This window comes from Wolffia australiana, chromosome 9 (assembly GCF_029677425.1).
Source record: "Wolffia australiana isolate 7733 chromosome 9, ASM2967742v1".
In the NCBI taxonomy this organism is placed as follows: Eukaryota; Viridiplantae; Streptophyta; class Magnoliopsida; order Alismatales; family Araceae; genus Wolffia; species Wolffia australiana.
In genome coordinates, this window is record NC_135843.1 from 13,929,181 (window position 1) to 13,956,526 (window position 27,346).

Consider the following 27,346-nt stretch of genomic DNA (forward strand, 5'->3'; position numbering starts at 1 on the left):
GTTCAGAAAACTCTATTAATGCCTGCATAGAATGAGATAAAAAGACGAAAGTTAATTATATCATAAATAAGAGACATAGCGATATGTCACGATGCACTACATGCACAACCGCATGCTGTCTCAATACAAAATATGCATGCTTAATTTTTAAAATAAATTAGGGGTGTGACTTGGAATGTTATTTGTGCCCACCGCACCACACAAGCTCTCTTTTTGGCAAATGGTATCATACCATGTAGCCGATCACTATTTTTGACTTTAGGAACCTTGAATGAAGATTAAATTACCATAATTTTTATTTTATAAAATTATATTTATTTTAATTTAATTTAGCTATTTTCCAGTATTGCGCATCACCCCCCAATTGATACAAAAAATAAAAAAGTCAGCTCATGACTTGTTTGGTCAATTGTGCGATGAAATAATGATAACTTTCTCAATGGTTAGCTGAGAAAATATTATCTGAGAAATCTTATTGATTGTGATTCAATCCAATGGAACGGAGACACGTGGCACAAAACAATAACACCAAAACCCCTTAAATAGTTCCCATGAGATAAAATCCAAGACATAAGATATTAATATATATTCCAACTTAGAAATAAATTACCACAGATATAATCTAAGAATATTATATATATATTTCTGAATCAAAAAATTATTTTATTTAGAATATGATGTCAAAAAACCGTAAAGATACCAAAAATTCCAGAAATATTTGATTATCAGTCGAATAATCATTTTTATTTTGAAACATGCACATATAATAATTTTAATGCAAATAAATATGAAAATAATGATATTAACCTAATAATTAGCTTGTTATTATTGAGGGGCTAATAGGCCATATAATTCCATCATTATCACCATTTTAATCCCGTTCCTAATTAGTGTGTCAGAGATGGGTGTGTCATCAATATTATTCTAATCTTTGTCATTCATTACCTTGAATCTCTATCCATGTTTTTCAGTGAGTCATGTCGTTTGGGAAAATTCCATCACTCATGATATCCCCTTATCGATCATCTTGGTCCCTCAATGAAACCTTTCGATCTTATTCACAATGATATTTAGGTCCATCCAATGTTCTATCTCATTATGGTTGTTTTTTATGATAATACTCATGTCACATCAATTTACATCTTTAATTATCAACCCCACATCCTTTCCACTACTCCCATTTCTCACATAGATCTCCTCTCAACCCTTCGCAAAACCTAAACCCTCTATCAATAATGCCCTTGAATTTGTTCAAGATGCTCTTCCCACTTATGTTGCAATGTTCATCAAACTACTTTTCCTCGTACTCCTGAACAAAGTAGTGTTGCCGAAGAAAAGCATTAACTATCTCCCGACATACTCAAACTTTCCTCATTGAGATGAAAGTCCCCTCTTACCTTTTCTGGATGGCCTTATGCCAATCACTTACCTCATCAAATGCATTCCCTCTTCTACATTAATGGTGCTATTCTCTAACATTATTTTATCCTGATACTTATGTTTTCTATCTTCTCTCAATGTGTTTTGAGTGTATTGTGTTTTTTCATGACCATACACCGTCCGATTCAAACTCTCACCATGTGCTCTCAAGATTGTGTTCATCAGATAACCCTTACTTTTGACTTTGATCACTCCATCTCACATCAATGTAACCTTTTTGGAGCAAACCTTTACCCCAAACATCCACCATCTCTCACCTCCAACTATCCACAACTGGCTTCCCTAACCACCATTACCTTCATACTCCTTTATTTCCTTTTCCAAGGGTGATCATTCTTGTACCCGTCACCCCATTTCTCTCATTATTCATACTACAATAAATGTCATACATTTTGCTCATTGTACTTATCTGTAGCTTTTAAATTATGAACCTCAATGTTTCTTAACGCCTTGATGATAGAAGTTTGCAATGGACATTGAGTATCATGCCTTTGTGCATCGTAGCACATGGTGTGCAAATGATTACTCAAGTACAACCTTGATATATCTATTTCTCATAACAACATCTGCTTGGTTTCTTGGGCCTTTGCATACAATTATGGCAAGCCTGGTATCTCCATCAGCTCAACATCTCCTATGTATTTTCACGTGCATCTACTACCCCTATTCCACCACTTGACTATGGTTTTTAGTAAATAACTAGTCTACATTAAAATATGCTTTAATCCAGATCCATATAGTCCCTGTTTCCATTATGTGATTATCTCTTTAATTATACAACTAACCTAAACTGCAAAACTTTACTATATGCTAATATTTGGCTATCACTTTAGGTACATGAACTAACCTACCTTTCAAAATTATACCTCAATCTATATACACTTACTACCCCATTATAGAAATTAACAAAGTCCAGATGAAAAACATATACCAGGGAGGTCCACTGATGGGCCAATTTGGGCTTATTTGTAGATGCTAGCCTTCAAAGATAAGGGACATAAATAGAATTTAATCCAAATGCATCTACTACCCCTATTCTACCACTTGACTGTTGTTTTAAGTCAATAACTAGTCTATGTTTAAAGATTCTTTAATCCATATCCATCTAGTCTCCTGTTTCCACTATTTGATTGTCTCTTCAACTATACAATTGACTTACACTGTAAAACTATACTACATGCTATTATTTGGCTATCTAGTTGAGTACCTGAACTAGCCAACATTTTAAAAATAAACTTGAATCAATATACCCTTATTAACCCATTGCATTAATTATCAAAGTCCAGGTCAAAAAATGTACCTAGAAGGTCCACTAATGGGCCAATTTGGGTTTATTTGTGGATGCTGACCTTCAAAGATAAGGGAATTAAATATAATTTAATCCAAATGCATCTACTAAGCCTATTCTACCACTTGACTATTGTTTTGAGTAAATAAATAGTATACATTAAAAAATGCTTCAATCCGTGTACATCTAGTCCCTTATATATTATTTGATTATCTCTTCAACTATACAGATGACTTACACTTTAAAACTATACTATATACTATTATTTGGCTATCTAGCTGACTACATGAACTAGCCAACATTTCAAAAATATAATTGAATTTATATTCACTTACTAACCCATTACATTAATTACCAAAGTCCAGGTCAAAAAATATACCTGGGTGGTCCACTAATGGGTCAATTTGGGCTTATTTGTGGATGTTGGCCTTCAAAGATAAGGGAATTAAATATAATTTAATCCAAATGCATCTACTAAGCCTATTCTACCACTTGACTGTAGTTTTGAGTAAATAAATAGTCTACATTAAAAAATGCTTAAATCCGTATACATCTAGTCCCTTATATATTATTTGATTATCTCTTTAACTATACAGATGACTTACACTTTAAAACTATACTATATGCTATTATTTGGCTATCTAGTTGAGTACATGAACTAGCCAAAAAATTAAAATTAAACTTGAATCTATATTCACTTACTAGCCCATTACATTAATTATTAAAGTCCAAGTCAAAAACATATAACAGGGAGGTCCAATAATGGGCCTATTTGGGCTTATTTGTGGATTCTGGATTTCAAAGATAAATGAATTAAATATAATTTAATCCAAATGCATCTACTACCCCTATTCTACCACTTGACTTTCGTTTTGAGTAAATAACTAATCTACGTAAAAAAAAGGTTTAATCCATATCCACCTAGTCCCCTGTTCTAACCTATACTTCAAAACTATACTTTATGCTATTATTTGGCTATCACTTTGAGTACATGATCTAACCCGCATTTCAAAAATGTACTTTAGTCTATATACACTCAATAATCCATTATCTTAATTAACAAAGTCCAGGTCAGGAGATATTATAGGGAGGTCCACTACTGGGCCAATTTGGGCTTATTTGTGGATGGTGGCCTTTAAAGATAAGGAAATTAAATATAATTTAATCCAAATGCATCTACTTCCCCTATCACCACTTGACTTTCAATTTGAGTAACTAATTAATCTACATTGAAAAATGCTTTAATCCATATCGATCTAGTCCCCTATTCAATTATTTGATTATCTCTTCAACTATACAACTGACCTACCCTTCAAAACTATGCTTTATGCTATTATTTGGCAATCATTTTTAGTACATGAACTAAACTACATTTCAGAAATATACATCAATCTATATACACTTAATACCCCAGTATATAAACTAAGAAAGTCCACTAATGGGCCGATTTGGGCTTATTTGTGGATGCTGGCATTCAAAGATAAGGGAATTAAATAGCTTTTATCCTCTCATATTTTCCACTGTCCGGCGCTTTCTCTCTCTATCCTATCTCCATCTCTTTCTCTCTCCTCTTGCAGAGAAGATGGTGGGCATGGCGGTGCTGCAGAGCTCGATGACGTCTCTTTCTCTCTCCTCGAGCTCCTTCCTCGGCCAGCGTCTTGCTCAAACCGTCCCTTCCTCCGGGAATGTGAGTCGATCTGTCTGTTGTTTTCTCTTTTTTCGAAGCGAGAGCAAGAGATTACGTTTCTGCAAAAAAAATGAATTTTGGAGTTTTTTTGGGTGTTTGCGTCGCAGAATTGCGGTTTTTGGGTTCTAGAAAGATGATATGGTGTGGAATCTTCTCGGAAGAGTTCTGTAGATTCGAGAGATTGAATGTGATGTTGTATTTTTCAATTTTATTTGATTGAATTTGGAAATATTTAGCCATTTGAACATCCAATGATTTTAAATGTGGCATCTAGCGCTGCCCTTTCCTTCCTCTGGGAGTGTATGTCTGTCAATTGTTTTCTATTCTTCCGTAGCGCGGCGAGGAGGGTATCGTTTCTGTAATATGATTTTTTCTTCAATCGTGTCGAAGTTCTTCAGTCATATCGTTTGGATGTTTGAGGAAGAATCAGTGTTACCATGTAAGAAGTTATGGCCTTTTGTTTTCTTTCATTGTTCTCCCAATTTGGTTTCTATTTTGGGTATTTTCATTTCTTTATTGCAGTTTGTTGGCTCTTTAAGGAAGAACTGGAGGGAAATCTTCTCATAGATTTTTACAATTCGGAGACAATTCATGTTTTTTGCTTATTTTTGGCCATAAGAGCAATTTTGGGTTCTCTAAGGAACGACTGATTTGAAATACTTTTAAAGTCTTCTATAATTTCGAAATATTGAATATAATTTAGTATTCCTCATTCGAGAAATTGTTGAATATAATGTAGTATTCTTCGTACAAAAAATGTTTCTAATAGCTTAATGCAAAAAAAATTGGGGACTATGATCTATACTGTCGAATATCTTAATAAAAAAACTTTGATCATTTCTTCCAAAAAAAACTTTGATCATTCGTTTATTACATTGAGTATAGCAAACTTCAGAACGTCATCTTATAATTCCTATCCAACCCATTTTCATTGCTACTGTTCTTCACAATACCGAATCCAGACTCTTGTCCGATGCACAAAACCTGCCCTTATCACGTGAAAAATCTTGATCTCTTAAGTAATCATATTCATTATGTACAGGTCAGGACTGTGGAGCCGACTGCCCCAATTGTAATGAAGGTCAGTTCTTTCAACGTCTAATACTTTTCATTTTAATTTTTCATTAATCTGTTTCACATGCAAGAATACCTTTGAATTTCGTCTGTTTTAATGCAGCTTAAAAGATGGGAGAGGAAGGAATGCAAGCCAAACAGCCTTCCTATTCTACACAAGATGCATGTAAAGGTTGGAGACACTGTGAAAGTGATTGCTGGTCATGAGAAGGGCAAGACTGGGGAAATCGTTCGGATATTCAAGCACAATAGCACAGTAATTGTCAAGGACATCAACTTGAAGACAAAGCATGCGAAGAGCAGAGAGAAAGGGGAGCCAGGGCAGATTTTGCAGGTAAATAGAGTAATATCTCAGATTGGTTGAATTATGTAGTTTATATCTTTTATGTTTTTATTAAACTAGTTTTAAGTTATTTATGTTCCTGGTGTTACAAATGTTTTCGGGTGAGTGTACTTTTCTGCAAAATTTGATCTGAATTAGGACCATTTTCTTAGAAACTGAAGAATGCTGTTGAATTATAACCTTTTTTTGGGCCGAATATTTTGTGTATAAATAATTATTTCCCTCTCCTTACGAATGTTTCAGTGAGTCTGACGATGTGCTTGTGTTTGTTCCTGCTCATCTTAACTTGAATTTTAACTATTTTCTTGGAGACTGAATATTTTTTTCAAAATTCGACACAAATAAGAGTTGTCCTTCATCTGCCCTGATCATGATTATTTTCTGTCGTCATATGTTGAACGAGAGATAACTTTGCTGCGTGAATTGCCAACTTTACAATTTCTATTTACTTAGAAGGAACATTAATAATCTTACATTAATAAATTTCATCCGGACAAGTATTCATGTGCATACGTTTGGCTTTCAGTGCGTCCTATCTGGTCAGTATCAAACATATTTTCTTGTTTAATTTTATGAAGTCATAAAACAAAGTAAATCCCACATCCAAAATCCATTATTTTTAAGTATACATTAATGAGAATGTTTTTTCATGATGTAAACAGATTGAGGGCCCGATCCACAGCTCGAACGTGATGTTGTACTCTAAAGAACAGAACGTGGCGAGCCGGGTGGGGCACAAGATTCTCGAAGACGGCTCGCGTGTTCGCTATCTCATCAAAACAGGGGAGATCATTGACAGCGTGGAGAAGTGGAAGAGCGCAATTAAAGAGAGAAACACAGAGAAAGTAGCAACATCATCCTAATGAAAACCTCGACGAGCTGCTGCAACTTGGTTGAATCTCTTGTTATTCTAGTCCCCACTTTGTGCAGGCTTATGGAGGTACCCATCCTTGACTGAGGGTTTCTTTGAGAAACTTAATCATAAGTTTTTTTTTTGGTTTCTTCTATTCACCTTATTGGAAATTTTATTGGGTAGGTATTGAGTCTGGAATTTGAATAACTCTTGTGTAAGATGCAGTTCTTCTGCTTTTTTTTTCTAGTTATATCTCTAGGGTTTCATGAATGCCAATTCTAGGTCATGAACTTAATTAGAAGGTTGACCTGTATGTCTTGGGGACAAGAAGAGGACAAGAGATTAGAGGCACAATCTTCATTCATTTGGAGAATGACTTGATTGTTCATTTTTATTTAAGATTAATGTCGATGATCTACAACACCGTAGGAAGCGAAAACCCTCATTATATGTATGATTTATGAGAATAGAGTTTACAAAGCAGTATTATTTCAGGATAGAGTTTATAGATGCTGATTCTATTGGCTCCATTTTAGGCCACATGCTGATTCAAAAGTCTTAACTTATGTTCATCATCATCATCATTTCATTGAGGAACAACTAGATAATGTTTATAGTTATATATCCTGAGTGAATCCCCTATTGTGTAGAAAGTTTCGACAAAAAACTTCCAAATTTTCTTTTATTGATCCTTAGGAAGCTCTCATTATATACTCTCTCTTAAATTACTAACATGTGATGTCTTAACCATGTAAAAATTGATACAACTTGCAGTGAATATATTTGGAATATGCATGATTTTCCTCTTAGGAAGTTTCCTTCTATTGATCTGTGTAGAAAGTTTCCTTCTATTAAGTCGCGTCACATTGTCTTTATCAAGATGTGACTAACTTATGTTTTTAAATCACCTGAAATATTGTTTTCTATTTCAAGACACTAGTCACAAATCGATCAGCATAGAATATCACTAAATAAACCCAAGAAATTAGATAACATACTTGCCATATTCTTTCAGATGATATAAGTGTTGCTATGGATAGTTAAGTGTATATGAATATTCCAACATAAAATAACTTGCACACATGATCCTGAACAAAAGAGGAGGCTATATATAATTCATATTATGTTGAAAAATAATGTGTTGAACTCGAACGAGGGAATACGTCTGTTGAATTCATTATAGTGGTTCTGAACATGAATAAGGAATGGTAGAGTATATCTGTATATCAAATAGAAACTATATTTGGAAAATACATTATTTTTAGTTATTTAATTCCATAGAAAGCCAAATAATACAATTAGGCCATCCCAATTTAATATGCATCCCTTTGTCTGTCCTTAGACTTTCTCATTTGATCTCATCCTAGATGCCAGACTGACATGCAATTTGCAAATGAGACGTTATCAAATAAGAATGATTAGAAATCATGATTATGTTAAATCGGAATTCATTTTTTCATATACCACCATAATTTAAAACTTATGATCTGTTATTGTGTCAATACAATAAGCTTACATTTTCCAATGTCTAATGAACACACTATCCACATAATCACTGGAAGACATGGAGGCCCCTATGTAACATGAAATAAAAATTATTAAATATACAACTTATGCTTTTTATCCATCGTAGGAGTGTTATTAAATTGAATAAAATTCCACACTCCCTTGTTGGACCATTATACTTTTAATTAAATTGAACAAAATTCAGTTAACAACAACTGTTTTGGACAAAAAATTATATTTAATTAAGCATTTATATTTTTAGAGCTTATTTATAGCCCGCATATTTTCCGATATATTAAATAACTATTGAACTCTTCTCTCTCTCTCATGGTCAAACGGTCACTGCTTCCCAAGGGGGGGTATTAACGTTGCTTAGTTTAAAATAGAGTGGCATTATTGTAAATTATGGATTTGGGGAGGGTAAATAGTCAAGGAGCGTCCTGTCACGATGTCTATGGTGGAAATAAAGACAGATATTTAATGTACTTCAACTCCCACGTTCCTTTTTTTGATCTTTTTCTTGTCCTCTCTCTCTCTAAATCTCTCTCTCTCTCTCTCTCTCTCTCTCTCCCTCTCTCTTCCGCTCGTCGTTCTTCTCCGATCGACAAGATGAAGCCGTTGGCGGTTGTTTGATCGGTCTCCAATGAGAGGTTTTTGAGGTGATGCTTTTGTCTGATGTTTTTTTTTGGACGCTTAATGATCATGATTTGTGATCACAATCTGTTTTGCTATGATATTTGATAATTTCCTGTGTATTCGTTTTATTGCACGGATTCTTCACTTAATTGTGGATTCTTCAAAGTATGAAGGAAATATAAACTCAAGAATTTCGTCGGTGATGACGCGTATATTGTTTAATGTCGCTTCTTCATATAGATCTGTCGACGGAAATGTGTACTTTTCTAATGTGGCGCGTCTAAGGGGAATGATCATGGTTAGGATTTCTGCTACTTTCTCAGCGATTGCTCTCTATTTTGATTTGATGTGCGAGAATGTGGTGTATATTTTTGTTATTACATAATTTCTTCTCTAGTCTCGGGGATTCTTCAAAGCATCGAACCGAGCTGAAGGTAAGAATAAGGGGAAGTATCTAGTGAAGCGGTTATGAACTACGCTATGAGCGGTAAACAACTGTTACACGGACCAAATGTAAAATGTTTACTAATTGTACCGATCATAATCGAGTTCTTTGGCTGTCATGAAGCCTAAATTGTTTAATGCAGCTTCAAAGTTAAAATATATCGGTAAAATTCATGCTTTCAATTTATTCCGCATCTCAGCGGGATAATCATGGCTAGGATTCTTGCTGCTTTCTCTGCTGTCGCTATTTATTTTTATTTGATGTAGGAAAATGTGCCATATATTTGTATTCTTGCTCAATTTCTTCCCTTATATCGGGATTCCGATGAAAGTGGGGGTATGATTCAATGCATCAAACCTTGCTAAAAGCAAGAATTGCGAGGACTACTTTTGCGTGCGGTCAGTTTAAGTGAGAACATGTATATCAGTTACATGCACTCCTAACTGGAACAGAACGTAAAATGCCGAAAAATTGTACCCATCCATATCAAATTTCCCTTACTACAAGAGTTCTTTCGTTGGACATGAAGCATTAATTGTTGAATGCAACTTCATTATCTATATTTGGTGACATTATTATTTGAGAAATTGGCCTTAATTTTTTGGTTTAGGATTCCACAATGGAATCTAACCTTGAATAGCTGCTTTTCTTTTCAGTCTTCTGCATGGATCAATATCCAGAATCTGAACGTGTGGCTGAAGTGATGAGATGGGAGCTCTTTCATGGGGATTGACGATTGGGTTATCAGCTGGTGTTCTAATTGGAGTGCTTTTGGCCGGTGCCGCCTATCTTTGCTTTAGGATACATAACAGACGTTCTGCTATTGGGAAAACAAACTCAAGGAGAGCTTCAACCATCCCCATTCGTACAAATGGTGATGATACTTCTACCATATTGTCGGACTCTACTTTTGGGATGGAGTCACCTAAGGCCACAGAATTTCGCGTCTCCTCTTGGCTTGAAGGAAGCAGGAGGAGAAGTCTAGTTTCTGCCTCTGGAGTGCCAAAGTATCCGTACAAGTATGTTTTTCTAGCCCATTTTTTTAATATCAGGGACGATTATTTGTGATGAATAATGATCAAGTTTATCCATTTACTGTGGACTTTAACAAAATATGAATTTATACTTTAATGTTTTTTTTTTTTTTGAACTATACTTTAATGTTTAAATAAACGTATTCTTACAAATTGCCTTTTACACTGTTATTTTCAGCTATTCGATGCGTTTCCAAATCACAATACGAGTCCTTACTTTCATTTTCCATTAGAAAATGAAAGCAATTTACTTTTCCAGTAAAATTGTCCGTACAAATCGTTTTTCCTCTGGAGGATGGCTTTCTACTATTTTCAACTACAGACAGGGTCATGTATATTACGAATCATAACTTTTTTAGGAATAATGATCAAGTTTATTCAGTCCCACTGCGACTGTCGTATTTGACATGGACCTAAGAGCAAACTGAGCCCTTATTTTTATATTCCAATAAAAAGAAGCACTTTCGTTTTCTTACAAAATTATCCATACAAGTATGATGTTTTTCTATCCTGAGGACGGAATTCTACTCCTACTTTTAGCTTTTCACTGGGTTCAATATCATGGATGATTGCGTTTAATGAATAATGATCAACTTTTTTAGTACCATGGATAATGTCATTTTTTATGTAAATTTAGTACGCTATGAGCCCAATTAGAGTATCCATGCAATTCACCGTATTTTAATATATTGGATGTCTTTTTTTGGCGAAGAATGTTCATGTTTATCCAGATCCACCGATACTAATCAGATGGGGTCCGGCAAGTCACCTGAGTGAGGGACATTCAGATGTGGCTCATCCAAAGTAAACAAAAAATGGGAAGCGGAGGAAGCCCTCATTCATGAGTGGCTTCTCGATGCTATGATGCCTGAGATGTATGAGAACTTCCTGTTCATGGCCTCGGCAAGGAGCAGTGGGAGCTCCTTGCTCTATAGGATGGCTTCTGTATGTGGTGGCAATCAAGGCAACTTACCTAGTCCAAGGCGAAAGGTTGATAATGAAAGATGCATGTCCAATAAACCAGCCTGGAGAAAAAATGATTACTATTTCCCAGTCAGGAATCCCCAATGTTTAGGAAGGCATTGCACATGCGTTTGTGTGGGCTTGTGACTTGAGTATAAAGGGGTCAGGAGCCGATGTTGTGTTGAGAGAAGAACCCTGAGTTGGATGAATGTATCCACATTCTCATGGAGTAAGAGAGTTGACTGAACCAACTATCAGAGACTGACAAAGGAGTGACAATGGAGTTCTCCACCAAGAAGAATGAAGTGATGAAAGTTCGGAGTCCCATCTCTTCAATGGAGGATGGGAATACACACCAAGCTAGGTAGTCCAAACCTATTACATATAAAGGAGGCTCTAAGGACAATTTACTCATTCTTTCTGAAACAAGGAAGGCAAAGCAAGGAAGACTGCTGGAAATTACATGGGAAACCAAATCAGCAAGGGAAAGAATGCACAAACCAAGGGAAAGTTTATGTAGCTGAAAACCAGAATCCTGAAGGGACTGATGCAATGCTCAAGTTGGAAGAGCCAATGGGAACTGGTGCCCGAGGACAGTCTAATGAACTGGAGAAGTTGAAGGAAGAAATGTATTGTATGATGGGTTTGCTATGCTCCACTTCACTAGTTTGCAGTTGAAGCCAAAGCTTATAATACGTTCCCAACTGTGACTTAAGCCCAGTGAGGGCAATTTATTGTTTTATCCCTTTCCTGGATTTCCCTATGAAATATGACGACCTAAAAGACTTATTGGTATTTGTATCTTGCATCGACAAAGTTCCTCCTTGTAGTAGAGTGCCGACGTCCACCCCATCAGATCTCTTTCCATTGGCGATGTCCCACATTAGTTCCTATCATCTCAGTTTCTTGAATGTAAAGGGTTTTTCTTGGATGATGCATTGTGGTGCAACTGACCAGATGCAACCTAAATTTCGAAATTCATGACATATACAGCTCTTAGAGAAGGTTCTAACTGCTGGGGTTGAGGTGAATTAGATGGCAGATCAGAGAGAAGAATTGGCTACATATTGGGGACTGCTCGGGAGAAACTACTTTCGCAATCATGTCACACACCAGTTCCGGGAATGAACTGTAGTGATGGAAACTCATCTGTACTGCGAAGAATGACATAGATGGGCAGGAAATACCATTCTGGCACAATATGAGGTGGGTGGACATCGGATTTGCCGGTATATAATTGTCAGGATGCTCCAAAACATTAGGAGCATTAAAATCCAAATAAAAAAATATAGCAAAAGCTACCCAACCTCATAGATCCTTTACATAAAATAAGGGTAAGAAGCTACTTTAGCATCTCTTAATGTACTCCTAATGGATTATTTGATCCATATTGATGCATCTCTGATTAAGGGTAAGAAGCTATTTTAGCATCTCTGAATGTACACCCAATGGATTATTTGATCCAGATGAAGAAAACTGGCACCTACTAAAAATCTCTGAATGTACACCCAATGGATTATTTGATCCAGATGAGGAAAAATGGCACCTACTAAAATAAAGGGGAGTAAATAATGGAGACTAAGAAAACGATTTAAGGTGGCATTTTACATGGAAAAACCACACGAAAGCCAAGTCACTATGGTATCTCCAACTAAAAGTATCTGGTTAGCTAAGCTTGTAATTACTGTTGCTCCCCAAATGCTCATCTGACCCCAAGGTGGTATGTATCCTGTAAAAGCTATCACAATCATTAATAGGAATATGACAACTCCGAGACACCAAACAAATTGTCTAGGACTTTGCTCCTGCTCGCCAACTTGCGACCTTTTTTTTAAATTTGATCTAACATGCATCTTCAACCAATTGTTACCTACAGGATGAGTCTTTCTGGTCCAACTAACCACATTGATGCGCTATTGAGAACTAGGCTCTTAACACAGAAATGTGGCGATGATAATCCTAAAGGTACTGAAGGAATTAAAAAAATAAAAAAATCGTTTCTGCTCCTTGCACCCGCTTGTAAACCCTCCTAAACTGGCGTCTCTTCCGTGGTTCTGGGTAGAATTGGAAGCTCTGGCTTTCAAATGGTATTCACTCATGTACCACATCCCTTCTAAACAATGGCCTTCTCACAATCCGCTGGACCTTCTGTTCAATGTATTCAAACAGGCAAAACTTGATCCGTGGGCTGCAAATTGTGTGATGGTGGCCTATTATTTTATACAAAAGGGCTACAAATGTTATGAATTGATACTAATCTCCCAAGGCACTACTTCAGAAAGAGCAAGTAGTACCTCAGGACGGAGACATGCGTGGTACAAGAGCCCCATTGAATGGGTGTTTTGGCTAGAATGGAGACACTATATATAAGATCTTCACCCATATGGCATCGAAGAAGATCATTAGCTAAATTTGCCGAGGTGAGTGGCTGAATGGAGATGTTCTAATCCGGAGAAAGAGCCTGACTGATGTAGCCTAGCTCTCCACCCTATCTTTCCTTTTCTTGATTTCCATTCTTCAATCTTCACTCACTCAGATCTGTATCTACTGGCTGATCCTTCTATTTTGATCTCTCTTCTTGCCAAGATTGAATTGCAGTGTACATACAACCCACCAATACTACAATTTCTTGACGATTACGACTGGAGTTACATCATGAAACCATTTTCACGAAGTGTTTTATCTCAACTAACATCACTTTTAGTGAGAAGGGGACCTTTTTCCAGTACAAGGAGCCCCCGAAACAGAATGATCAGCCATGTCAATCAGGTTAAGAAGATGAAGTCACTCCTTTCCAACATCATCTGAGGAAGCACATAAAGAATTAATGATACCCAAGCCATTCCTGAAGCACAATAACCAGGGGCTGAAGAAAATGAGGGGGGTGTGAGCTAAAAGGAGGAAAGCAAGCAATGGAAACTGAGAAAAATCTAGATGAAGCGCCAAGTCGGAAAGATGGTGAAATGTACTGGCCTATTGCACTGACACCAAGGGGTAAGGAGTCGGACAAGAAAACCATCATATTCGCTGACTAATTACTTTTCATATGGGCACTTATAAACAACATATAGATATTTCATGAGAAATTTGACCAATATTATATTGTTGAAAACTGTGAAAGAACCATTTTTTATGGAGTTGAATGAAGCTATGGATCAAGAGGTGAAGGCGCTCGAAAACAATGACTCGGGAGCTTGTGACACTGACTCAAGTTCGCTATAAGTGGATTTATACCTCAAAGTAAAATTCTGATCGCTTCCTGTAGAGATATAAAGTCAGATTTTTGGCGAAGGACTTTAGCCACGCATATGATTGATTATTTCGAAGCTTTTGCCCCATTTACAAAGCTCAGCACTATTCAAATTTTAATTGCTTTGTCTACCCTTTTCAATTGGGAGATATACCAGTATGATGTTGCATGAAGAATTGGTCAAATTTCACTGCCTCCAGGCTTACATGCCTGCTGGTAGGGGGGGCTTGTTTTCTAAATTAAAAAATCATTATATGGGCATAAACAATCACGGAGGGCCAGGCTTGGGAGGTTTACATGAACCATGAAATCCATCGGATATCCACAGAGCAATTGGTATCGTACTGTGTTCTTAAGCGCAGATCCCCTCAGAAGTTGACCGTCTTGATTGTCTTTGTTGATGACATTGTTATTATAGGCAGTGATGAGGAAGAGACTGAGTCCCCGAGTCAGAACCTGTCGAATGAATTTTCTATGAAGATGTAGGGCAGATTGAACTATTTCTTGGGCATAGAGTGAGTGAACGGACTTTCTATGAATTTTCTATGAAGACGTTCGTTCACTCACAGTAGGGAATATTTATCTCTCAACATAAACATGTGCTTGACGTACTAACTTAGACTGGAAGCCTGCAGCAAACCTCATGGATCTGATACTCTCCGAATTGAATTGGTAAGAAAAGATCAAGAAATTCTACTTACATATGTAAATGCAAAGCCAGATCCCTCGTCTAAAGTCCCAGTGATCGCCTATCCTTTTGTAGCTAGCTCCTCTTGATGGTACGAACGCCCTCAGAAGACACTCTTGATGGTATGCATACAGCTGCTCTCTCCAAGATCTCCCACTCCCTCCTAGAAGTCTAACTGCCAAAAGATGCCCTTCTTTGAGGTCTCACCTCATATTTGTAGGCATTTTTTATTTCCTTACCACTTCCAGTCAATAGTGGGAGTTAGTGGCCACGTCAGCACCACATGGGGTATCAGGTCCCCTGTGCCTGTTGACTGGTCAACGTTCTTTATTTGGGCCCCCCTTCCTTTTCTTTTCTCATATACTTAAATGGGAACCGTATCAGGATCCCAATGCCAAACTTGCAAGCGGGGAAGATATTTTTCCTGTGAACGGAGAAGCTTACCAGTGGTTGCTTGGAAAGATGATTTACTTGAGTCTTACAAGACTCAATATCGCCTCTGGAGTTGGAGGGCTTAGTCAACACATGTATGCATCACGGGAAATTCATCTCCAAGAAGCTAGTTGGGTCTGACATGCTCACATAAACATCCTTTTGAATGTATTTTCCGAAGCAGTGACAGAATATTGTATTCTGCATGAAATTTTTTTCATAATATTCTGATGATTGTTTTGTCAGTTGATCTAAGAGAAGTTTAGTATTTTTCATTATATTTTCCTCAGAAGTGGTCAGAATATTTTAATCTGTGTGAAATATATTTACAATATTCTGATGACAGTTTCGTCAGTCAATAGAAGTGAGCTTTAGGATGGACTTTGCATGAGCATCCTTTTTCTTGGGATTAGAGTGTGATTTTCTGCATGACTAAAATATTTACAATAAACATTTTCTTGCGTTCCATATTATGCAGGGACTTGCAAAAGGCCACGTCAAATTTCACAACTGTTATTGGTCATGGTGCATTCGGAGCTGTTTATAAAGCCCTGATGCCTGCAGGCGAAACAGTGGCTGTGAAAGTGCTTGACAGCAAATCTAAGCAAGGGGAGAAAGAATTTCAAACGGAGGTTTTGTCTGGAAACTCAATTTTTCTTTACATGACTGGTGGGAAAGGGCATCTCTCCTCTATTTGGCATTTCCCTTTATAGTGTTCGCTGTCAACTATGACAGTAATACGAGAACGATGATGAGTTATCAGCATCCCTCTTTTTCATGCTCACTCGTCTGCTTGAAGATGATGAATTTCATTACATAAATAAAGATGACGAATTGTCTCGTCATTGCCTCTTGTTGCTCTCCCTTTGTTTGGCTCTCTCAGATGGCACGATGACACCGATCAAGTATCTTGAATCAATTATCTCAAGAATTTCCTTGAATAGCAAGTCACCAAGACGGATGTGTAATTCCAATTGTTGCAGAAGAAGGTGGAGAGGATAGAATGGTGGAAGGGATAATGAAGATCGGTATCCGCTCCCTCTCTCCCCCTCTGGTCGCGGAGTGCCTCCCTCTCCAGCCTCAGCTCGCGCTGCCCAAACAACTGAAATAACGCACCTTCTTGTCCTGTCTGGCCTTATTTATAGTAGGGTCACACGTGCGACCTTTATAAACGTTGCCTCTTGGAGGCACGCCTCTGGCACGTTCTTGAAAAGAACGTATCACAAGATATGATGATGAAATCATTGTTACTCAAGCTGTGGATGATCGATGGCTATGAAGAATAACAATGACGATTTCCATCATTGTCTGCGAACACTAATCCCCTTGAGGAGTTCCCCTTAAATCATGTAGTCCTCCACTAAAGAGTCACTAAATACCTTGTGTGGAATTTTCCGGCAGCTCCAATCCTGTTGTCATTTGGTTTCTCCAATCTTTCTTTCTCTATCTCTATCTACCCTTTCAATATCACTATCGATGAAGACCTACCTGAGGTCTCTATCATTTTACTTCAAACTGTGCAATCTTCAAGCCCCCCAACCCCCCTTTTTTCTATTCCACTTTCTTTGCGTTCATATTTCTTATATACATCTTCCCATCTGAATTATTTTTACAGGTACTACTTCTCGGAAGATTGCATCACAGGAATCTTGTGAATTTGGTGGGGTACTGCTCCGAGAAAGGGGAACGTATGCTCATTTATGTATTTATGCCTAATGGCAGTCTTGCTTCCCACCTTTATAGTAAGTACCGGGATGAGTTAGTTTTTCTCTCATGTCCGTAAGTTTTTATATTTTGCACGGTGTCCATTTTTATGAAAAAATTGATATTAATACATATTCCCATTGATATAATAATTATCATAAAAATGTTAAACATTACATGGGGACAATCCATGTATTTTCTCATGATACATTGTTTTGCTAGATGCTGGTAACTTGATGAAAAAAATATTGAGGGACAATATGATTGAACTTCAGTCAACTTTGGGACTCTCAGTCTCAAAGTTTGTTGTTCACTTATCCTTTTTGTGGCCCATATATCCCTTTATGAAGATTCGTTTTTATTGTTGAAAAATATAAATATTCTTCTTGCATTTCAAAATGAGATTACAACAGGAACCTGCGTTTGTTTCCGGGGTCTCAAGTCACCCTCCAAATAATTGCGTCTTGATTTTATTGATATTTATACTTTTATAACTGTACGTGCCACATCATGTTGTATATTTCTTGATAATAATAGGTGATAAACACATACCTTTATCATGGGACCTAAGGATTTCAATTGCCCTAGACGTGGCCAGGGGTCTGGAGTACTTGCATGACGGGGTATTATTTCTTTTTTCTTTTTACTCTTATTCATAATCAAAGTTTTCTGTCCATGCGGTCGAGTACAGGATGATGTTGACGGGTTCATCATCTTCCTCTCATCACTTTCCTTATTTTTACTCTTTCAGACAAGGATGATGATGATGAACGATGTCATCATTGTCATTCGTTTGAAGCCAGGATAAATAGATGGTGATGATGATTTCGTCCCCATCATTCTGGCCAAGGACAAGGACGATGATGAACTTGTGATCATGGTCGTGCCCTTTGTATTTTTTAATGGTAGTGTTGACTTACCCTCTTATGCTTAATGGTTCCCAGTTTTCTTCTCTCAGGCTGTTCCACCTGTTGTGCACCGTGACATCAAATCCTCAAATATACTTCTAGACGGAAATATGAGAGCCCGGGTATATCCGCATCTAAATTTTTTAATATAGTTTTGGATAAATTTTAGTTTCTTGATTCAAGGATGTTATGATGGAGGAGAATGCAAGAAGTGGACTCAAGTCTTATTCTTTACAGTTTTGATAAAAATAAAAACTTCAGTTTCTTGTAGTTTAGCGTGAAATGAGATTAATGGTACAATTAGAAATAAAATTTGTAGGAGTTGGGATCTTCGGTTATATTACTTCACCTATGCGTCGTTTTATTAATGTCGAAGATAAAATGTGAGAGCCATGGTCTATCCACAACTATAGTGTTAAATAAAATTAAGTATTGATAAACTGTCATTTCTTGATTCCCAGATGTTGAGATGGAGTGGGTTGGAAAAAGTGAACTCAAGTCTTCTTTTTAAAATTTTCAATTGAAGTAACTATTAAAAATGATATTATTCAGAAAGTAGAAATGTTTATTTTCGGGGTATTTTGAATTCTTCAGTCTTTATATTGCACGCGCTCTTATTTGACTGCTTTAGAAGATAAAATATGAGAGCCCGGATATATCCACTTCCAATTTGTTCTGTATAATTTAGCTCTTAATTGCTTGATTTCCAGATGTTCTGACGGAGGGGAATGGAAAAAGTGGGCTCAATTTTATTTTATTTCAACCTTTTCAAATGGAATAAATTTTTAAAAAATTCAGTATCATGTAATTTAGGATAAAAAATGATAAATTAGTGAAAACAAGAAAAACACAATACTTAATAATAAAACAAAGAGACTACAAGTGTTCTTATAGTTAGCCCTAATGGGCTAATTAGAGATAGGGCCCTTAATGGGCTAAGAAGGAAAGGAATAGAAAAGAAGAGTAAATAATGTCAACACTCCCCCTCAAGCTGGAGCGTGGATGTTTTCCACACTCAGCTTGACACAGAGCTCCTCAAACCTAGGGGCATGAAGCCCTTTGGTGAAGATGTCTGCAAGCTGATCAGCTGACGGAACATATGGCGTACAGAAATTTCCCGACTCAAGCTTCTCTTTAATAAAATGGCGATCAATCTCAATGTGCTTCGTGCGATCATGCTGGACGGGATCATGAGCAATACTGATAGCCGATTTGTTGTCACAGAACAGCTGAACAGGGGAAGGAACCGGACACTGCAGCTCACGAAGGAGCTTGGTAATCCAAAGTGCTTCACAAAGACCATGCGCAAGGGCACGAAACTCAGCTTCAGCACTGGATCGGGATACCACCTTCTGTTTCTTACTCTTCCAAGTAATAAGGTTGCCTCCCAAGAAGGTACAATACCCGGAGGTAGACCGGCGATCAACCACAGACCCTGCATAATCTGCATCGGTGTAGACTTCTAGGCGAAGACCACTGTGACGACGGAACAACAGTCCACGGCCAATCGTGCCCTTCAGAAAACGAAGAAGGCGATGGGCAGCATGAAGATGGCTCATTCAAGGATTTTGCATAAACTGACTAAGAACACCCACTGAATATGCAATGTCGGGACGTGTGTGGGTGAGATAAATCAATTTTCCCACAAGTCTTCGATACGGCCCAGGCTCAGCAAGATCTTCATTCTCATCAGCACCAAGTCGATGATTTGCATCAATCGGCGTCGAAATAGGCTTGGAGTCCTCCTTTCCAAGCTCACAAAGAAGGTCCACCGTATATTTCCGCTGACAGATTAAAATCCCACTCGAAGAATAAGCCACCTCAATATCAAGAAAATACTGTAACGGGCCAAGATGACGAATAGCAAACTCCGAAGATAGATAAGTAGCCAGCTGAGCAATGGTCTCCGTATCATCACCCGTGATAATAATGTCATCCACGTATACAAGGAGAATGGCAACTCCCCCTGACGTGGAATGACGGTAGAAGAGGGTGTGATCTCCATTACACTGGCGATATCCGCGGTGCTTCATGGCCATGGTGAAACGGCCAAACCAAGCACGAGTCGATTGCTTCAAGCCATACAACACTTTCTTCAGGCGACACACAACGGAACTCGGTGTAGACGGGACTAAGGAGGCATACCCAGGAGGTAAGGCCATATAGATCTCCTCAGTCAAGTCACCATGAAGAAAAGCGTTCTTGACGTCATACTGCTGCAATGTCCAGCCACGGTCTGCAGCCAACGCCAAGAGGATCCGGACAGTATTCATCTTGGCTACAGGAGCAAACGTTTCCTGATAATCAATGCCATACTGCTGTGTGAACCCCTGCGCCACAACACGTGCCTTGTGCCGTTCAATAGAGCCATTGGAATTTTGCTTTGCAGCATAAACCCAACGGCTGCCAACTAAGTGCTTGCCCGGTGGTAGAGGAACCAGATCCCATGTATCATTCAGAGCAAGTGCTTGGAGCTCCTCCTCCATAGCCCGAGGCCAATGAGAGAGCGATAGGGCAACGTCCACCGTCTTCGGAAGTGAGATAGAGTCAAGGGAGGTAAGAAGAGCATGGTAGGATGTGGAGAGGCGATGAGATGATATAGAAGCTGCTAATGGATATAATGGTGACTGGTGAGGACAGGACACCAGGGCAATGAAGAATTGTCTGGAGGATTGTTTGAGGAGGATGAGGGGACTGTGGAAGTGGAAGTAACACGAGGTTTTCGACGAGCGAGGGTGAGACCATACCGTTTTTCTGGAGGACAGCGGCGGATAGGTTAAGGAACACCAGAGGGAGGAATAGATGAATCCGATGGAGTAGCTTCGGGATGAGTCAATGGAGCAAGACATGAATCCTCGGTAAGGACAGGTGGAGAATCCAAGGAAGGAACAGGAGGATCTGAGACTGGTGTTGGCAGAGGAACGGAGGATGAGATATCCTTGGGGAGAGGACGTGGTGACGCTTCGGGGAAAGCCGGCAGAGAAGGAATAGACGCTGGTGGAGACGTAGATGATGGAGGGAGAATAAGGAATTCAAGAGGATCTGGTTGCGGAGGTAAAGAGGATGAGATTGGAGAAGAGGAAGGATAATAAGGGGTGGATTCATCAAAGGTGGCATCCTTTGTAACGATAAATCGACGAGAGGGCGGATGATAACACCAATAGCCTTTTTGGGTGGGAGAATAGCCGACGAATATGCATTGAAGAGCACGAGGGTCAAGCTTGTCACGACCAAGATGATGGTTAGGTACAAAGCAAACACACCCAAAAACACGCGGGAGAAGATTGGTGCGGAGAGAAAGGTTTGGGAAGAAATGCTGGAGACGATCAATAGGAGTAGAAAAATCAAGGACACGAGATGGAAGGCGGTTGAGGAGATGAATGGCAGTAAGAACGGCTTCGCCCCAAAAATACTTCGGCACATGCATGTGAAACAAGAGGCTCCGAGTCGTATTAAAAATGTGACGAAACTTTCTTTCAGCAACACCATTCTGCTGGGGTGTGTATGGACAAGTGGTTTCATGGATAATGCCTTTTTGTTGAAAGAAATTGGTTAACGTGGAGTTGACATAGTCTCTGGCATTGTCGGAACGGAAGCGACGAATGGAGGTAGAGAATTGGGTTTGAATGAGATAATAGAACTGGGGAATAACGAGAGATATATCTGATTTACTCTTTAACAGATAGGCCCACGTGAAACGAGTAGCGTCATCAATGAAAATACATAACCACCGAGCACCGGAAGTGCTATGAACAGGGGCTGGTCCCCACACGTCGGTGTGAATAAGGGAAAAAGGGTTCGTCGAATGAGAAGAGGAAATAGGATACGTAGTACGATGATGTTTAGAAACTCGACATGCGTCACACACAAAGCGGTCAACAGCATGACCTTGAAATAGTTTTGGAAATAAACGATAAAGGGTATCAAAAGACGGGTGGCCGAGACGTCGATGGAGAAGCCACAAACGCTCATGAGATGCCGACAAGGAAACAGCAGCCGCAGCAACAGCAAGAGAGGACGAAGAAGATCGAACTAGGTAGAGGCCATCATGCTCCTCAGCAATGGAAATCTTCTTCCCCGATACCTTATCACGATAAGAACAGGTAGTAGGAGTGAAGGTAAGATCCTGGTTTAGATCACGGACAAGGCTGGATAAAGAAAGAAGATGATGAGCAAGACGAGGAACATGGAGAACTTTTGAAAGATGTATAGAAGAGGAAAGAGCAACATGACCAATGCCGGCAACAGTAAGAAGATCACCGGAGGCAGTTTTCACTTTGGAAGAGCCAGAAACTGGTTCATAGGTCACAAAAGCTCGTGGATTAGGTGTCATGTGAGCAGTGGCACCGGAATCAAGAAGCCAAGTGGAGGATGAAGTAGGATTCCCAGAATTGGATGGAGGTGTAGGAAGAACGGTGGACATACCTGCGTGGGCTAAGGAGCAAGAGCCCACGACTGGGGGGTCAAGCAATCGCCGGAGACGTTCCATTTCCTCAGGAGTGAAGCTGGCAGGCGAAGCATTTGTTGGAAGAAGACCATGCAGCATAGGCACTTGACCGACAGACGGTGCGACAGTAGCAAGATTACTTTGTTGCATGCGTTTCCGTTGAAGCTTAAAGCAAGTCTCCTTGGAGTGACCGCGCTTCTTGCAGTAGTTGCAGAAAAGCGAAGGATCACCCTTAGGAGAATCCTCTGTCCGAGTGGAGGTACCACGAGGCAAAGCACCAGTCGACGTAGTCATCATCGGAGGACGAGTGGAGGCTGACGACTGTACGACCAAAGCCGAAGCCGGCATCTGAGTCTGCTGGAAACGAGCTTCTTCAATCCGAGCTCTACGAAGCGCGTCCTTGAACGTAAGTTCCTTCTCCCGGTGAATAAGCTGAGCCCGTAGAGATTCATACTCCGGGTTAAGCCCCATAAGGAACTGAAAAACCCGAAGTTGAAGAGTGTACTTTCGATCCACCGAGTGAGGGTCTGGAGGCATGTAGTGATCGATCTCATTCCAGAGAGAAATGAGTTCCGTGCTGTACTCCATGACAGATCTGTCCCCTTGACGCAAATTGATGGCCCGATGTACTAGCTCATATAGTGTGGCAATATTATGCTTCTTGGAGTGACTGTCAAGGGCCGCTTCCCACACAGCCCGGGCAGACTCGTGAGACAGAAATTCACCCTTGATGTTGGGTGAAATGCTGTCTAAGAGCCAGCGGTGAACCACCCCTTCCTTCAACATCAAGCCAGTCGTAATACTTGGGATCTGTTCTAGGCGGTCCGTCTTCCAGCAAATGGCGCATCAGGCGACCCTTAAGGGTGATCTGAACATACTGGCGCCATTGGAGCAAGTTGAAGCCAGTGAACATTCCATCCGGAGGCATCTTAGGCAAGGAGAAAGGTCCAGGCGAAGTGGACCAATTTCCTGGCTCAAGAGAAGACTCCGGTGTCGGAGGCGATCGATCAAGACTGGATGGAGAAGATCCCGGCGTCACCTCAGGGGCCTGGGTTTCTGGACGAACACCAGCCTCAGGATTTTCCATAGACATCGTGAATTCACTCAAATAGAGAATCCAAAGACGGCCTTCACAACAACGACTTCTGCCCACAGACAGGATAATCACACAGACAGGAAAACTGTCTGCAGAGGATCTGCCTCACGAAGAAGAAACACCCGGCGCACAGAGTTCTTCGCGCACAGGGTCTGCCGCACGAAGGAGATACACCAAGCGCACAGAGTTCTTCGCACACAGGGTCTGCCGCACGAAGGAGATGCCCCCAGAGCACAGAATTCTTCGCGCAAAGAGGCAGCTGCGCGAAGAGATTGCCGTGCGTAGAAGTTGCCGCGTGAAGAATCTGCCGCGTGAAGGATCTGTCGCACGAAGGTGAATGTCGTGCGACGCAGGAGGCTGGAGAAACACCGCCGTGAAGAGCCACGACCAATCCGAGATTAGGGGTAGGGATTAGGGTTATGCTCTGATACCATGAAAACAAGAAAAACACAATACTTAATAATAAAACAAAAAGACTACAAGTGTTCTTATAGTTAGCCCTAATGTGCTAATTAGAGATAGGGCCCTTAATGGGCTAAGAAGGAAAGGAATAGAAAAGAAGAGTAAATAATGTCAACAATTAGAAAAAATATCTGGAAAAATACAAAATCTTTAGTTTTCTAAGTTCATGAATGTTTCTTACTTCAGAAGAATGACAAAATTTTCAACCTATGTATTTAAATCCCAAGGAAAATCTGTACTATGATGACAAATTCACCCCTATTTTTCACGAAAGGGGATTAAGTTTATCGTGGGTATTATTTATGATTTAGGTTGCGGATTTTGGCTTATCAAGAGAAGAAAAAGATATCCAACATGCAACCAACGTTCGGGGAACCTTCGGATATTTAGATCCTGAGTATGTTTCAAGCAGGGCCTTCACAAAAAAGAGCGACGTGTACAGTTTTGGGGTCCTCATTTTTGAGCTCATTACTGGCAGAAATCCTCAGCAAGGTCTAACCGAATATGTCGATCTTGTAAGCTATTTTATCCGCCTTACCTGTGTTATTATTAGAATTGTTCAATAATTAGTCGTATTTGATATGATCGACAATGATCATCAGGGTTGTTCTATCATTTCAGCCCAGCTGGGGCATTTAATTCTTTTATCATTAGGGTAGCTTATCTTTAAAATCATGCATCCTTAACTGTGTTTTTATTACCATCGTTCAATAATCGCGCTTATGTGACACAATTCACAAAACACTGTTAGGGTATTTCTATCATTTCAGCCCAGTGGGGCACTTAGGTCTTTTATCGTTAGGGTTTGTTGAAGTACAATATGCTGCTTAACAATGAAAATTAGCGCCCGCGCTATCAGCTATAGCGTTAACACGGTTGCTAAGCACTTGAATCTAACAGGGTTATTTACCTTAAAAAATATTTAGCCTTACCTGAGTCATTATTACTATCGTTCAATAATCACTGTTTTGTGATATGATATATCACTGTCAGGGTGTTTATGTATTTCACCCTTGTAAGGGTATTTAGGTCTTTACTCATCAGGGGATAGTTTACCTGTGTTATTATTATTTTTTCAATAATCACTCTTATAGGGTATTTAGGTCTTTTATCATTAGGGTACTTAACCTTTAAATATTATGTAGCATTTTCCTTAAAAAGAGGTATCAAAGAAGTTGAAGTGCATTCCCGGATTAGGCACGGAAGGGAAAGGAAAAAATGTTATTATCATTGTTTAATTATCCTTCTCACACCCCTTATTTTGGAAGCTTTTAAATGTTGTAAAATTGGTCCAAGCTGGGGATTAAATTAATGATTTTTTTGTTCTGTAAATAAAGCCAAAGAGAATGAAAATCAGTTCGGAATTAAAATTCTGAGTTTGATTTCTCATACCTTTTCGCATTTTCCGCTGATATGTTTATTTCTCTTTTCCTTAGCTATGCCATCATTACATTATCAGTAGATTTCCACTTATTGCCTAGAATTTTTCTTTCTTTTTGCCCACAATTTCCATGTTGCACACCTGTATTTCTTTCCTATACTGACGGAGATGATCAGCATTCCAACCATCTGGCATGATGGTGGATGATAACATCGACCCTCATGAAGATCATTTCCATGAACAAACCAAAAAGCTTCAAAATCGTGTATTAAATTATCATTAGTTTTTGATGGGGGGGTTCTAATCAATATTTTCATTTTTCCCACGAATTCCGTGATTTTGACCTAGTTTATTTTCTATATTGATGATGATGATGATCAGCATTGCCATCATCATGCATGATGGTGGATGATAACCTTGACCATCATCAAGATCACCCTCATCAACGAACCATGTAGCTTAAATACTTGCTACCATTTCACTAAGCTTTGCTAATGGTACCTTCCTCATCATGATTATGCTGGCCTCTCAATTATCATTAGACTTTCATAAATGATCCTTTTCACCAATTTTTATTCCATTTACTCTATATATAATTATGATGATCGACATTGTCATTATCTTGCATGATGACGACTGATAACGTTGGCCACCATAAACAACACTTTGATAAAATCCCCATCATTCATCTGATGATACCCTCCTCATCATGATTATAATGATGGTAATGTATGATGAATAAGGCGGCGATGAACTCGGAGGCAGTCGGATGGGAGGAGATCGTCGACCCGAAGCTCGGCGGGGCCTACAATGCCGTAGAGCTATCTAACGTGGCGAACTTGGCTCATCGATGCCTCCATCCAGTTTCCAAGAGAAGGCCATCTATGAGAGAGATAGTGCAAGGGTTGTCCTCCGTCTTCAATGGCCGACAATACGCGTGGAACCACGCCAGAGGCCAAGGTAAGCCGTCCGATCCTCCTGTTGCAATCTCTGATCATCATAGGCGGCCCTCGTCTCTTGGCAGTGGCTCTGATTTCGCTGATCTATGATCCCACATCATCATCATCATCATCATCATCATCGTCACCATCATGATCATCATCATCGTTATCTCTGTCTCTCTTGTTTTCCTTTATTTACTTCGGCATTGTAAAGTTGCTGTCTTATATTCTTTGTAGAATAATTATTAACTTTGATGAAATAACGCGGTTGATAATTAAATAGAACACACCCGGGATTCCGGCTACCTCCTCTCTCTCTCTCTGTTTCTGTCTCGCATCATTTATTTACTTTTGGATTTGTAAAGTTTCTGTTTTGTGTGCTTTGTAGCATAATTATAAGATGTATGTGGGAGACAATTAACTCTGTTGATAATTATAAGAACTCCAGCCATATATCTCTTCTTTTCTTATATTAACTTTTTTTGGAAAGAATTTTCTTTTATTAGCTTCATTGTAAAGTTGCTGTCGTTAATTTATTGTAGTGTAAATATAAGATGTATGAGGAAGACAATTAATTATGATGAAATATATCAGTTGATAACTACATAGAACACACTTGGCTTATGGAAACTTCTATCTATCTCTCTTATCATCTAAATGTACAATCACTCCCCTTATTTTCGCTCACCTCTTTCTATCTCTTTTTTATGAGTGACGAATTTGCCCCATTTCTTTAGACTTGAATCAATGAATCATGTTTATATATCA

At 39.0% G+C, this 27,346-nt stretch overlaps 2 protein-coding genes across 3 annotated transcripts; both read left to right on the plus strand.

Annotated features, from left to right (window-relative positions):
• The first annotated feature begins 4,233 nt into the window (after positions 1–4,233).
• Positions 4,234–6,892, plus strand: RPL24 (Translation protein SH3-like family protein). The gene is made up of 4 exons (XM_078580839.1): positions 4,234–4,415; positions 5,458–5,496; positions 5,593–5,823; positions 6,495–6,892. Exons 1-4 carry the CDS (start codon positions 4,311–4,313, stop codon positions 6,693–6,695), a joined length of 576 nt encoding a protein of 191 aa, XP_078436965.1. The 5' UTR covers positions 4,234–4,310; the 3' UTR covers positions 6,696–6,892.
• Positions 6,893–8,691: 1,799 nt separating this feature from the next.
• CRLK1 (Protein kinase superfamily protein) lies at positions 8,692–26,883 on the plus strand. Of its 2 annotated transcripts, none has more exons than XM_078580936.1 (8): positions 8,692–8,850; positions 9,929–10,291; positions 16,118–16,271; positions 17,255–17,381; positions 17,881–17,966; positions 18,302–18,373; positions 24,568–24,771; positions 26,381–26,883. In XM_078580936.1, exons 2-8 carry the CDS (start codon positions 9,981–9,983, stop codon positions 26,684–26,686), a joined length of 1,260 nt encoding a protein of 419 aa, XP_078437062.1. In that variant the 5' UTR covers positions 8,692–8,850; positions 9,929–9,980; the 3' UTR covers positions 26,687–26,883. The 2 variants fall into 2 exon arrangements, with proteins under 2 accessions (XP_078437062.1, XP_078437063.1); XM_078580937.1 differs by lacking the exon at positions 8,692–8,850 and adding an exon at positions 9,082–9,125.
• Positions 26,884–27,346: the final 463 nt, after the last annotated feature.

What these genes read in the sequence shown, in the direction of transcription:
- RPL24 (XM_078580839.1), top strand. Translation starts at nt 4,311, where the DNA reads ATGGTGGGCATGGCGGTGCTGCAGAGCTCGATGACGTCTCTTTCTCTC. An exon ending in CCGTCCCTTCCTCCGGGAAT is followed by an intron (nt 4,416 to 5,457) that starts GTGAGTCGATCT and finishes CATTATGTACAG; the next exon opens with GTCAGGACTGTGGAGCCGAC. An exon ending in CTGCCCCAATTGTAATGAAG is followed by an intron (nt 5,497 to 5,592) that starts GTCAGTTCTTTC and finishes GTTTTAATGCAG; the next exon opens with CTTAAAAGATGGGAGAGGAA.
- CRLK1 (XM_078580936.1), top strand. Translation starts at nt 9,981, where the DNA reads ATGGGAGCTCTTTCATGGGGATTGACGATTGGGTTATCAGCTGGTGTT. An exon ending in GTGCCAAAGTATCCGTACAA is followed by an intron (nt 10,292 to 16,117) that starts GTATGTTTTTCT and finishes CATATTATGCAG; the next exon opens with GGACTTGCAAAAGGCCACGT. An exon ending in ACGGAAATATGAGAGCCCGG is followed by an intron (nt 18,374 to 24,567) that starts GTATATCCGCAT and finishes TTTATGATTTAG; the next exon opens with GTTGCGGATTTTGGCTTATC.